The 12589-nt window shown below is 37.0% G+C and overlaps 1 protein-coding gene across 1 annotated transcript; it reads left to right on the top strand.

The window, feature by feature from the left end:
- Positions 1 to 3223: 3223 nt before the first annotated feature.
- KERA (keratocan) lies at positions 3224 to 10715 on the top strand. Its single transcript, XM_059681041.1, has 3 exons — positions 3224 to 3380; positions 4650 to 5543; positions 9547 to 10715. Exons 2-3 carry the CDS (start codon positions 4658 to 4660, stop codon positions 9717 to 9719), a joined length of 1059 nt encoding a protein of 352 aa, XP_059537024.1. The 5' UTR covers positions 3224 to 3380; positions 4650 to 4657; the 3' UTR covers positions 9720 to 10715.
- Positions 10716 to 12589: the final 1874 nt, after the last annotated feature.

Genomic DNA, 12589 nt, shown 5'->3' with positions numbered 1-12589 from the left:
TACTTAGGAGTCATCATAATAGAGATAATAGTTAAAAGCATAGGCTAACACAGGAAATGTGTATTCAGCAAAAAAGATCACAGAAAAGAGGACAGAATCTCAAAATGCTCTACATGCTAGAAACACTTTTAAAAAATGTTAGAGGATCCACTCATCTGCTGATGGGCACTTAGGCTGTTTCCAAATCTTAGCTATTATAAATTGCACTGCTATGAACATAGGGGTGCATACCTTTTTTTCTGATGAGTGTTTCTGGTTTCTTGGGATATATTCCTAGAAGTGGGATCACTAGGTCAAATAGGAGTTCATTTTTTATTTTTTGAGGAAACTCCCAACTGTCTTCCACAGTGGCTGCACCGGTCTGCATTTGCACCAGCAGTGTATGAGGGTTCCCTTTTCTCCACATCCTCGTCAGCACTTGTCATTTGTTGTTTGTTGATGATAGCCATTCTGACAGGTGTGAGATGGTACCTCATTGTCATTTTGATTTGAATCGTGGATGATTAGTAACTTCGAGCATTTTTTCATATGTCTCTCAGCCTTCTGTGTGTCCACTTTGGAGAACTGTCTACTTAGGTCCTTTGCCCATTTTTTAATTGGATTGTTTATCTTCCTTTTGTTAAGTTCTATGAGTTCCCTATAAATTTTGGAGGTTAACACCTTAGGGCCGTGATCGGCAAACCGCGGCTCACAAGCCACGGTTTGCCAAGCCACAGTTTGCCGACCACTGCTAGGGGATGTATCATTAGCAAATATGTTCCCTCATGCAGTGGGCTCTCTTATTATTGTGTTGATAGGTTTTTTTTGCTGTGCAGAAGCTTTTTATTTTTGATGTAGTCCCATTTGTTTATTTTCTACATCTATATAATGGAATACTACGTAGTTATAAAGAAGAAAGAACTCTTACCATTTGTAACAGCATGGATGGACCTGGAGATCATTATGCTAAACGAAATAAGCCAGTCAGAGAAGATAAGTTTCACATGATCTCATTCATATGTGGAATCTAATGAGCAACAGACAGTAAACTGATGAACACAAATAGACCCAGAGACATAGAAGCATCCCACAGACTGTCAAACCTCAGAGGGAGGGCAGGGGAGGGGAGGGAAGAGATCAACCAGTGAACTCATGTGCACATATGCATAACCTACGGACACAGACAATAGGGTGGTGAAGGCCTGGGGTGGGAGGTGGGGGCGGGATGGGAGAGGTCACTGTGGGGAGAAATGGGACATATGTAATACTTGAAACAATAAAAGATTTTTTAAAAGTGTTTTAAAGGAAACATAGAACTTTGGGACATAGACAGAGAGCCACAGAAAAGGGAACTAAAAACTAAGAAAATGATATCAGAGGAACTAAAAGAAAATACAGTGGGGCCTTGACTTACGAGTGTCCCGACTAACAAGTTTTTTGAGATACCAGCTGTCTCTCCGCGGATTTTTTGCATTGAGTTGACAGAGTAATTTGAGTTAACGAGCTCCTTAACGAGCTCCGTCTCCGCATTCTAAAAGCCACAACTCAAGTAAGCTAAACACTAACAGACTTCAAGAGGTTAGTAAATAGATTATTGCTGATTTTTGTCAGAAAGGTTTTAGGGAAGTGGAGAGATAAGAAGCCATATTTTTGGTGTATAGATCACGGATAGAATGGTGAAGGAAATGAAGATTGAAGGCAGCCAGCCAGTATACTACTCTAATTTTCCTACAATGAAATTGTAGCAACATTTGTGTAATAATATCACACAATGACTGAAGTAAATAAATACGAATGTAGCTGAAGGGGGGCTGTGTGGATGCTAAGGTCATCCGTTGTTTCTATCCCGAGGGTTTAGAAAACAATCAAAGAGAAAGAAAAAATCTGCTGTAGAGAGATATAATTGTGAGAAAGCAAATAGCATTTGATTTTTTGTCTTAAAATATGATATGAGTGTTCCTGTAAGTCTAAGAAGAGATCATGTTTCAATCAAAACTTCATCTCTAAAAGCACTTAAGCTTGGATGCATTTTCCAGTTGAAACAGTAAGGCTAATACGAAATAAAGAAAGGCTTACATGTCGATACTCATTGGGCCACGCTGTGAGTAGTCCATTCCTATCTTACAGATGACAAGCGGAGCTCTAATTGACCTGCGATGGTTAGGAGGGGGCACAGAGGAAGCTCAGAAATGGTCCTTTGAACCTACTGCTCTCCACTCTTCCCTGTGTTCTATCTCTCATAATACGATGTGAACAGTGTTGAATGAGTCATAGAAATTAAGCTTCCTGGTTCCAGAATAAGACAGATTTTGAAAAACAAAATTACAACCAATCAATAAAACAATATCTGAAAATGAGACTTTAAAAATCTGCATCTTTCCTCAAAAGGCATAACAATTTTTTCCTCAAATATAAAAACTGGAAGACATTACTTAGACATATGTGTTAATGGAAAAAAATAACAGTGAAACAATGTCTCATAATAAACTCAAAGTAAAATGTGTTATGGTGATTAAAATATGCATTTAAAAAGTATTTGGAATAAAGCTCCCAGTAGGAATTAGAGACACGAAAATTATTTCTATAAAACAGAGCCTAACACCATGTTTAGTGCCAACATTAGCTATAGTTTCCCTGATTTCATGTTTAAAATTTTAAAATATATTTTCTATCTCTTTTTTATTAATCAAACACAATATATCTAAATAGGATTCCAGAATCTGTTTTATATGAGAAACAAACAAACAAACAAAACCATACTTTCATATAAACAGAGAACATTGGTCTTTAATTATTTTTGTATTCATTTTTTTAAAAAGTTCTTCCAGAAAACAATTGCTTTAAAGTCTCTTTTGCTACACGTGAAACCAAAACTGCCATAAGTTGCCTGCTGATAAATCAGGTCTAGAAATTAGTACATTACAATATCATTGGAACTGTGAACTCAGGGTGAAAATTGCCCTGAATCACTGTTATAATTTCCTGAGATTAAAGTCAGAATTTCCTGTGCTGGGCTGTGTAGGTACTGAGGTGCTGTGGTTGTTGGAGGGGTTAAAGTTGGAGCTACTGGTGCATATATATTAGGGAGGATTCCTAAAAACACAACGGTGGAGTCTGGGTCAATCCATTACTGTGAATGAGCAGTGACCAATAGGAAGGGGAGAAGAAGATCCAAGAAGGCTGAGGTAAGCAGGTTCCAACGCCCTGTCAAAGTGGAAACAATAGATCAAAAGGTTCATGGTGACCGGTCAGAGTAAGCTTTATTTTTTATCACAGGAGGCTTGTCAGCATGAAATAAAAACAAATTACTTGAGGCAAAGATTTTTTTTTTTCCTTAACTGAGTTTCAGCAAACTTCAGACCCAGACACAGGACTCAACGGTATATTTCCTGGACAGCAAGGTAAACTATTTTACACTTTTAAAACCTTAAAGTTAAGAATTTGAAGTTCTGATCCTTCAGAGGCATGGGTACAACTTCAATAAATAAAACGAATCCCTATTCTGAAGGAAAAAAGACTATTTCACTATCTCTGCTGGAAGAGGACCAGGGCAGCATTCTGCAACTCTAAGAACTTTGACAGCTTGTGGAAGCAGCTCTGCACTTGTCATTTCCCTCAATTTAGCAGCAAAATGAAAAGGTTAGCATTTCACAAGTGACGCTGGTTTGATTTATCTTTTTTTTAAGGAATTAGTAAAATTTATTTGGTCCTTATTATCAAGCAGTTGAACTAAATGTATATCGGTCAAATGTTACTAGTACATATATGTGTTTTTTCCTGTTAAAATATTGTATTGTGCCTATGATCTGGTTTATATACTATGGGAAGGGTTCGTGTTTTTTAGATGTTTCATATATCAGTAAGTGTTAACCTATTCTTTGTTAGTGGCCATACTGAAAATTGGGAGCCCTCCCTGCATCCTAAGCATGTTCTTTGTTTTGTTTTGTTTTGTTTCTTATCAACATAAAAAATGCCATAATTAAATGCATTATTTACCTAATTGTGATATAGAGTTCATAATTCAAATTTCTTGACTGAACAACTTAATTCTATACTTATATTAGAAGTTTCTCCCCGAAACCCCAAAATAAAACTTACCTGAGAAGTTGAGCAACAGAGTAAGAGATTAATCACACACTTTTCTTCAGATCTTAAAACGTTCCTCAAAACAAACTGCTAAAACGTTCTCTGATTGCTCTTTCTTTGGTTCAGGGCCCAGAGCCTGGGAAATCTCATCCAGATGTTCTGCTCATTTAGGAATAAAAGTAAAAGCATATGCCTGCTTCCTAGGAATAACACAGACTCTCAATGTGAATTATTTAAAGGTCATTTTTTGTACTATTTTATTCAACTCCAGATTTCAGTTAACTTCCTTGCATTAAGTAGCTTGAAATGGAAAAGCACTTATAGCTCCTAAAATTTGCTTTTCAGTTTTCATTGTGATTAGGTTAAAACCAGAAGGTTACAAGTTGGTGAGTCAGTTTCAGTGTTTGCAAAATGCTTTGCATATAGTGCCTTCTAAATAAATGGGTATAAATTACTGTCTATGTATAAAAGGCTGATATGTGTTTACTTTCTGCTCAAAGAAATAATGTTTACTGATCATGTTAGTGCACACCATTCTCTCTTTAGAGATCTTCAATATCTAACAGTTGGATCCTTTACTACAGGTGCTATCATGGCAACCACAATCTGTTTCCTCATCTGGGTGGCATTCATAACAGATTCTGTGTGGACTCGAACTGTGAGACAGGTCTATGAGGTCCATGATCCAGAGGATTTTAATGAGCAAGACTTCGATTGTCCCAGGGAATGTTTCTGTCCCCCCAGTTTTCCTACTGCTTTATACTGCGAAAATCGTGGTCTCAAAGAAATCCCTGCTATTCCTTCAAGGATCTGGTATCTTTATCTTGAAAACAACCTGATAGAAACCATTCCTGAGAAGCCATTTGAGAATGCCACCCAGCTGAGGTGGATCAATCTAAACAAGAACAAAATAACCAACGATGGAATTGAAAGAGGAGCCCTCAGCCAACTAAAGAAGCTGCTTTTCTTATTTCTGGAAGATAATGAGCTAGAGGAGGTTCCTTCTCCATTGCCAAGAAGTTTAGAGCAATTACAATTAGCTAGAAACAAGGTGTCTAGAATTCCTCAAGGGACCTTTAGCAATCTGGAGAACCTGACCCTTCTTGACCTGCAACACAATAAACTATTAGACAATGCCTTTCAAAGGGACACCTTTAAGGGACTTAAGAACCTCATGCAGCTAAATATGGCCAAGAATGCCCTGAGGAATATGCCACCAAGATTACCAGCCAACACAATGCAACTGTTTTTAGACAACAATTCCATTGAGGGAATACCAGAAAATTATTTTAATGTGATCCCTAAAGTGGCCTTCTTGAGACTCAACCACAACAAGTTATCCGATTCAGGTCTCCCTTCTAGTGGTTTTGATGTGTCATCCATTCTGGATCTCCAGCTGTCTCACAACCGACTCACAAAGGTGCCCCGAATCAATGCTCATCTGCAGCACCTGCACCTGGACCATAACAAAATTAGAAGTAAGTAGCCAGCAGGGCGTGTCTTTGACTGAAATGTTCATGGTCATTAAATGTATTCTATATGATCTTTAAGAAGAGCAATTTGTTGGTTTTCTTTTCCAACTAAGCTGCCCTTAGATTTTTTTCAAAGTGTATTTTTAATTTTTAAAGTGTATTTACTTTTATCTCTTAACAGATGGTTTCAATGAACCACAAAGTTTCACTCTTCAAATTGCAGGTTGAAAAGTGGGCTTCGGTGATCCACAGGGGGCTGTTAGCTATCGGAGAAACGAAATGCCTCCATCTTCTTTAACTCCAAGGAGATTCTGTGTGTTCCGCCTCACTGAACAGACTTATTTAAGAAAGTGTCCCAGGCACGCACAGCCTCGTGAACAGTAACAGAAGGAACGTGGTTTAGAGGTTTCCAGGAAGGCGCCTTTCTCCTACAAACTCCAGGGCAGCTGGTGCCTGCTGCCCTCATTAGAGTCTCTGCTTTAGATCAGTGGGTTTCTCAAACTTTAGTGTGCACGGGCCTGTGGCTCCACCTCAGAGTTTCTGATTGCGTACGTCTAGATGGGACCAGAGGCTTTTCATCCCTACAAGCTCCCAGGTGATGCTGAGACTGCTGCATCCCCTGGGAACCATGTACTGGGGACCAATCCTACAGTTTAAGGCTGTGCTCAATGTAAACGAAGCCTATGTCCCTGGACTTGGGCACCTCCTTAGAACGAATGGCCATCTCCAAGGTACAATACCCTTGCCTTTCCCGAAAATAGCTTTGGATAAGGGAGAGCGAGGTGAGTGCCAAGTGTCTTGTAGGCAGAGGTGCCATCAAGGAAAGAAGTGGTTGTAGAAAGAAGAGGCTAGAGAGGTATTAAAGGCAACTTGGCATCTTCACAGTTATGCCTGAGATCAGGCTGACTGTGGTGCAGAAGCGGGCATTGGTGTCAGCCAGGCACCTATCCGTGCATCCTCAGTCCCAGCACAAGCCCTCTAGGAAGGCAATCTGGAGGAGACTTCTCCTGAACAACCTTAGCAAATGCATGCCAAAAGTGAGAATCGGCTCAGTGGTTCTCAACCTTCTGGCCCTTTAAATACAGTTCCTCATGTTGTGACCCAACCATAAAATTATTTTCGTTGCTATTTCATAACTGTAATGTTGCTACTGTTATGAATCGTAATGTAAATATCTGATATGCAGGATGGTCTTAGGCGACCCCTGTGAAAGGGTCGTTCGACCGCCAAAGGGGTCACAACCCACAGGTTGAGAACCACTGGGTTAGATGGTTTGTAGAAAAATAACACAGATAATTGTCAGAAAGTTATGCTGCCTGGTTTTACAATCTAAGTATGTAATCACGTAAACATCCCATTTATAAGAATAAAAAAATTTTCTACTCGGTACTACTCCGTAATTCAAGACCTGTCTGGTTTTTCTAACAGCATACGTGAGATTAAAAATCCAGGAAGTAATAAGCAGGTTGCTGCCACAACAGTTATTTTTCCATGGTGATGAGACATGTTTAATCCTGTAGTCAAAAGCAAAAGAGGCAACAAAAATGTTAATAGAAACTGTTGCACTGAACCTGATAGTACACCAGCCAATACTGTCCTAAATATGTGCATTTTTTCCTGATGAGCTCTCTGCACCTTCCTTATCTGACAACAAAGCCTCATCAATACTTGCTGTGGGAAGATACTTTAAAGTGATTTCATATAAGTCCCTTTTTGTGAATTAGGGATTCCCCTGGTGTTCAGTAGTGAGGTAGCAAAGTTCAACACACAGCTGGGCACATATGCCAGCACTTGCAGCATTATACAAAGTGACACAAAGAAGAAAAGGACTCTGTAGTTCCTTCATTAACATTTTAGAGAGCTTTTGCAAAGTGTTTTCTCATGTCTTCCTATTCTTGAATTGTTCTCATACCTTAGCAGGCCCCAGAGTCACCTGGAGGGCTAGTGTCTGACTCCAGACGTCTGAGGTGGGGCATGATCATTTAGTTCTCAGGCAAGTTCTGATACTGCAGGTCCAGGGACCCCACTTTGAGAACCACAGATTATCCTTAAAAGAGCCTTGTATGCTATGATTAGGAACTTATAACAAAAGAGAAACTGAGGCGTTCAATGAGGGGAAGATATTTGCTAAAAACAAAGAATAAAGATAATAGCAGGAACCTGAGCCCAGGACTTCTCATTTTAAATATTTTTTCCTGCACTCACACAGTATAATCACAGCACATTTTTCTTAAATTCTGAGAATATATAAAACTTTAGAAAAATTTTTATCAATAATTTTAATAGCAACAACACCAACAAAGAGCAATTGAGTTTTTTGCTTCTTAATGTAGATATAAAGCATGGTCATTTTAATACTCCAAGAGAATAAATTTAAAATGAGTTTTTCCCTGGATATAATTATTGGCTCACCATTATATCACACTGTGTTATAACAATTGTTAAAGTACTTAGTGCTTCTGGACACATAATCTGCTATAGTTGTTAATAAAGTGATTTCCAAGAAATGCACCTTTTATATGAAGAGTTCTCAGAATTTACAAGGCAGTGAACTTGTCTTATGCAAAATAATGACAACACTTATTTCTTCTGAACTCTTTATGGGACTTTAAACTTGGCAAAATGTCATGTTACTTCTAGGTGGCCTCTCAGAAACACCATAATTAATTTATAAAATATAACTAATTTAGAACACATGTTTCTTCTGTTCCATTTATTCACACACACATTGGTTATGAGCACGGGGGTGATAAGGATGAGGAGATAGTACATAGAAGGACACGCTCTCTCCAGGAGGCAAGGGGCCCTGTGCAGTAGGAAAAGGACTAGGCTGAGATCCGGCTCTGACCGCACTTGCCGAAATGCCTGGTGTGCATTATCTGACCTGTCTCAGCCACTACTCCCACAAGACCCAGGTCGGGAGAATAACATTACCTGATAAAGGCTGTGTGGTAATAGCATGATAATGTATGTGAAAAAAAATAACTTTATAAACACAAGACTGTCATACAAATATGAGTCATTTTGTGTTCAATTCACAAAATGGCATAAGATCATAACAAAGCAACCTCACTGTAAGCATAAATCCTTCAATACAATGTAAATACCTATACGCCAACAGGACCCAAAGAAGGGGCCATGGCCCAAGCTAGGTGGGTCTCATCTTCTAAGGAAGAATTTTTGCTCCAAGTAGTTTCAAAATGGGATTTAAACGCAATATAAGGATTCATGGTTGAGATCGGCTATTATACTTCTCCAAATTTTGCTAATTTAGCAGGACTTCTCTCCCAAATCTCCTACATCTCAGTATAATCATTGATGCCAAGGACTCTGACCCAAGGCAGGTGCACAGTTTCTCACATCCTAACCATCTGAAAAGGCTGATGGGATATTTCCTGGCTTGAATTCTTTGTTATTTAATTCTTGGCAAATGTTTCCATTCCCATTAAATACACTTAAGTATGAAGATTCAAGTTATTTTTATGTGTTACTTATATACACTTATATTAATTGTACTTAAAAAAAACTTGTCATTATATACTATTGATTTGAAATTCTGCATTTTAAGGTAATTTTCAAGCACTTTAATGACTGATTTTCCACCTATGCATCCATCCATCCATCCACCCATGCACCTACCTATTCTTTCCATACCAACTCTGAACTGTTGTCTCTAATACCCTAAGTCTTACCTGTCTCCGCCTATGGTAATCTAAGCATGCCTTATCTCACTTGTTTTCATTGCAGCTTTTAACAATGTGTCCTTTCTAGTGCTTCATACTACATATAGCAGAATATGGAGTCAGATGACTATACATGTGCTGCCCATTTTTTCAGGAACAATTTTATAAAACAGATATGCATTACCCCCAACTTACAAAAAAAAATGGTTTGTCACTTTCTAGATCATAAGACTGGCCTCATAGTCTGTTGTAATAGTTTCTTTGTCCTCCTTCCCCTAGTCTCTCGTGTTCTAATTCATTCATCCATGCTTTCTCTGTCTCTCTAGATGTGAACGTCTCTGTAATATGTCCTGCCACTACCACACTGCCTGCAGACCAAGACTCCTTCAGTTACGGACCTCATCTGAGCTACCTGCGTCTGGATGGAAATGAAATCAAACCACCAGTCCCAATGGATTTAATGAATTGTTTCAGGCTCCTTCAAACTCTCATTATTTAAACACATTTTCAACAATCTAAAATTGATTTAATACACTAATATTTCCGACACGATATTTGGATAATATTCATAGGTTTAAAACAGAAATCACATTTCCAGTTGTTCTAGGCCGCCATTTTCATCTGTGCAGTTTAGTTTTTCTATTCAAAGAGGCTTCTTTCACAGTAGAATAGACTATTTTTTTAAGAGAGAGAGAGAGAGAGAGAGAGAGAGACATGAGTTGCCTCCTGTACATTCCCCAACCAAGGACTGAACCTGCAACCTGGGTATGTGCCCTGACTGGGAATCGAACCCACAAACATTTGGTGTATGGTACGATCTCCAGCCAACTGAGCCATCTGGCCAGGGCCAGCCTACAATTTTTAAATAAATAAAACAGACACAGAGTTAAGTAATTAACTCAAAGATATTTTTTGTCTCTTTCACAGTGTATTAATACCAAATAATGCAATTGTATTGTTGTGCCATAGAAAGAACATATCTGTTTGCATATGTTCAAAATTGCTTATGCAGATACTATATTTACCATAGAAATATAGTAACCTAATAAGAGATAGGACGATCTGTAGAAAATAAAAAAATGAGACCTTTTAAATTATAATTATAAAGAAATGATTAAATTCAGATAGCTAAGTAGTTTTTGTAGGTTGAAGTTTAGTATTTAGTCCAAAAATAGGTATGAAATACATCAAGTACTTCATGAGAGAGTTTTTTAGTCATTTAATACCAAATGTCAGAGCAACAGCCATTTTTAGTTTACTACTAATTTCTGTAGCCGCTGTTCCTAGATATAGTACAATGAACTCCAGCAATTAAACGCCTACATTTTTTACACTTATTATAACACATTTCTGACAGAATCTTATTATTTTAACATTTGAAATCCACTTGAATTGCAGTGTTCAGCTCATATATTTGTCAATATTTTCTTGGATTTTTAAAATAAAAAGAGTGAATGCTTTCTAACAAAATGGAACTCTTTATTTCAGATTTATTTCAGGCACATTACTCACAAGTTTTATTAGAAACACATTTTAATAGAAAGTGTTATGGTGACAATTGTTTCCATTTTTCTAGCATGAGTGTATGCACATATATTTTCCCACTTTGCTTTTTTTTCTTCCAATAGACATGAGAAAAAATTCATACTCTAAGTACCTGACGTAATACAGCTGTTTTTCATGAGTTAAACAATTAATCCAGGATTTTGTTAAGTAAGAGAGTATAGTATCTTTTAGACTTCTGATTTTGCAAGACATATGATATAAACAATAAATATTACATAATGATTAATATGTGCCTTTATACAATAGTTTTTTTAAAAAATCCTATAAGATTATATATATATATATATATATATATATATGAATATATGTGTGTGTGTATATATATATTATATGTACATATATATATAAGTATATATATATAAATATATATATATATATATATATATATAATTTGTGAAACACCAGATTAAAGAAAGCTCAACATATTGCTTTACTCCAAAGCTTCTCAGAAGCATAATATGTTATTCTGTAATATGACTTTCCAAGGGGAGAATATAAAGTGAAAGATTTCCTTCTTATTCTGACACCAGAACTTATTTGGGGATGGGAGGGAAGAACCAATTAATACAACATGAACATAGTTTTTAAAATATAAGAAATCTAATTAATTGACATTAGGAAAAATATTACTTTTTAAAAGACTTCAAGGCACATAAATAAAATTATATCATATACAATTATGACATGAAATGTAGGCAATCAGGTATCATTAGGCTGGGGAAGAAGAATATGTTGAGAGAAACATAATAACTTGAAATATTTGAAAACTTGCCATCTGAAAAGGGGATAGAACATATTCCAGGAAGCTCCAAAATGAAGAGGAGAGCATATGGGTAAAATTTAGTATGAGCCATATATTAGCTCTAGCCAAGAAAGAATTCTCTAATAGTTGTTAATTGTAACTCAGCAAAGAAAGCAACTTTTCTTGAGGTAGAAGTACCCACCACTGGCACAAGGAATGAGTGATGATTCAAGAGAAAGAATATAGAAATGATTCTTGACCTGTAAGCAAAGTTGTAAAATATTCCTCTTAGGCTTTTTAAATTCGAAGAATTCTATTTCTTCTTTCCTTCCTTCTTTCCTCCCTCCCTTCCTTTCTTCTTACCCTTTTTCCTTTACTTCAGAAAATACATTTTGAGTACCACATATGTACCAGACTATATTATACTCAGGAGATATAGTAGTGCATGAGGTTTATGCTATACTATAGTGGATAAGACACAAATTAACTGAATAATCACAAATTGTGATAACAGAGTTGCATGGTGCAAAAGAATTAATAATAGTGATTTGATATTTGCATAATGGTTATATGGCAAAGGCCTTTTATCTAGAATATCCAATGGCCTCAAAATTCTACAGTAAGACAATCCACTTAGAAAATGACCAAAAATGTGACTAGAATTTCACTGAGCAGATACAGATGCAGTAAGATGTTCCCCACTGTCAGACATTAGAGACATGCAGATTATAATGACAATGATACGTCACTACATACCTATCAGAATGGCTAAAATAAAATACAGGCACCCCATCAAGTGCTGGTCAGGATGTGGAAGAAACACACTTTTTCATTGCTGGTAGGAATGTAAAATGGTTCAGCCACTTTGAAAAACTATTTAGCACTTTCTTCTAAAACTAAACATGCAAACTTCATGTGACCTGGCGATTTCATTCGTGGACATTTGTCCCAAAGGGGGGAAAAAAGTATGGTCAGACAAAAAAAAAAATTGTAAGTGAAGTGTTGAGAGCAGCTTTATCTATAAACACACAAAAAACTGGGAACAACCAAAATGTGGCCCT

This window comes from Myotis daubentonii, chromosome 2, assembly GCF_963259705.1.
Source record: "Myotis daubentonii chromosome 2, mMyoDau2.1, whole genome shotgun sequence".
Classification (NCBI taxonomy): Eukaryota; Metazoa; Chordata; class Mammalia; order Chiroptera; family Vespertilionidae; genus Myotis; species Myotis daubentonii.
Note: the sequence above shows the minus strand (reverse complement) of the source record. Positions and strands in the feature narration are given on the sequence as shown.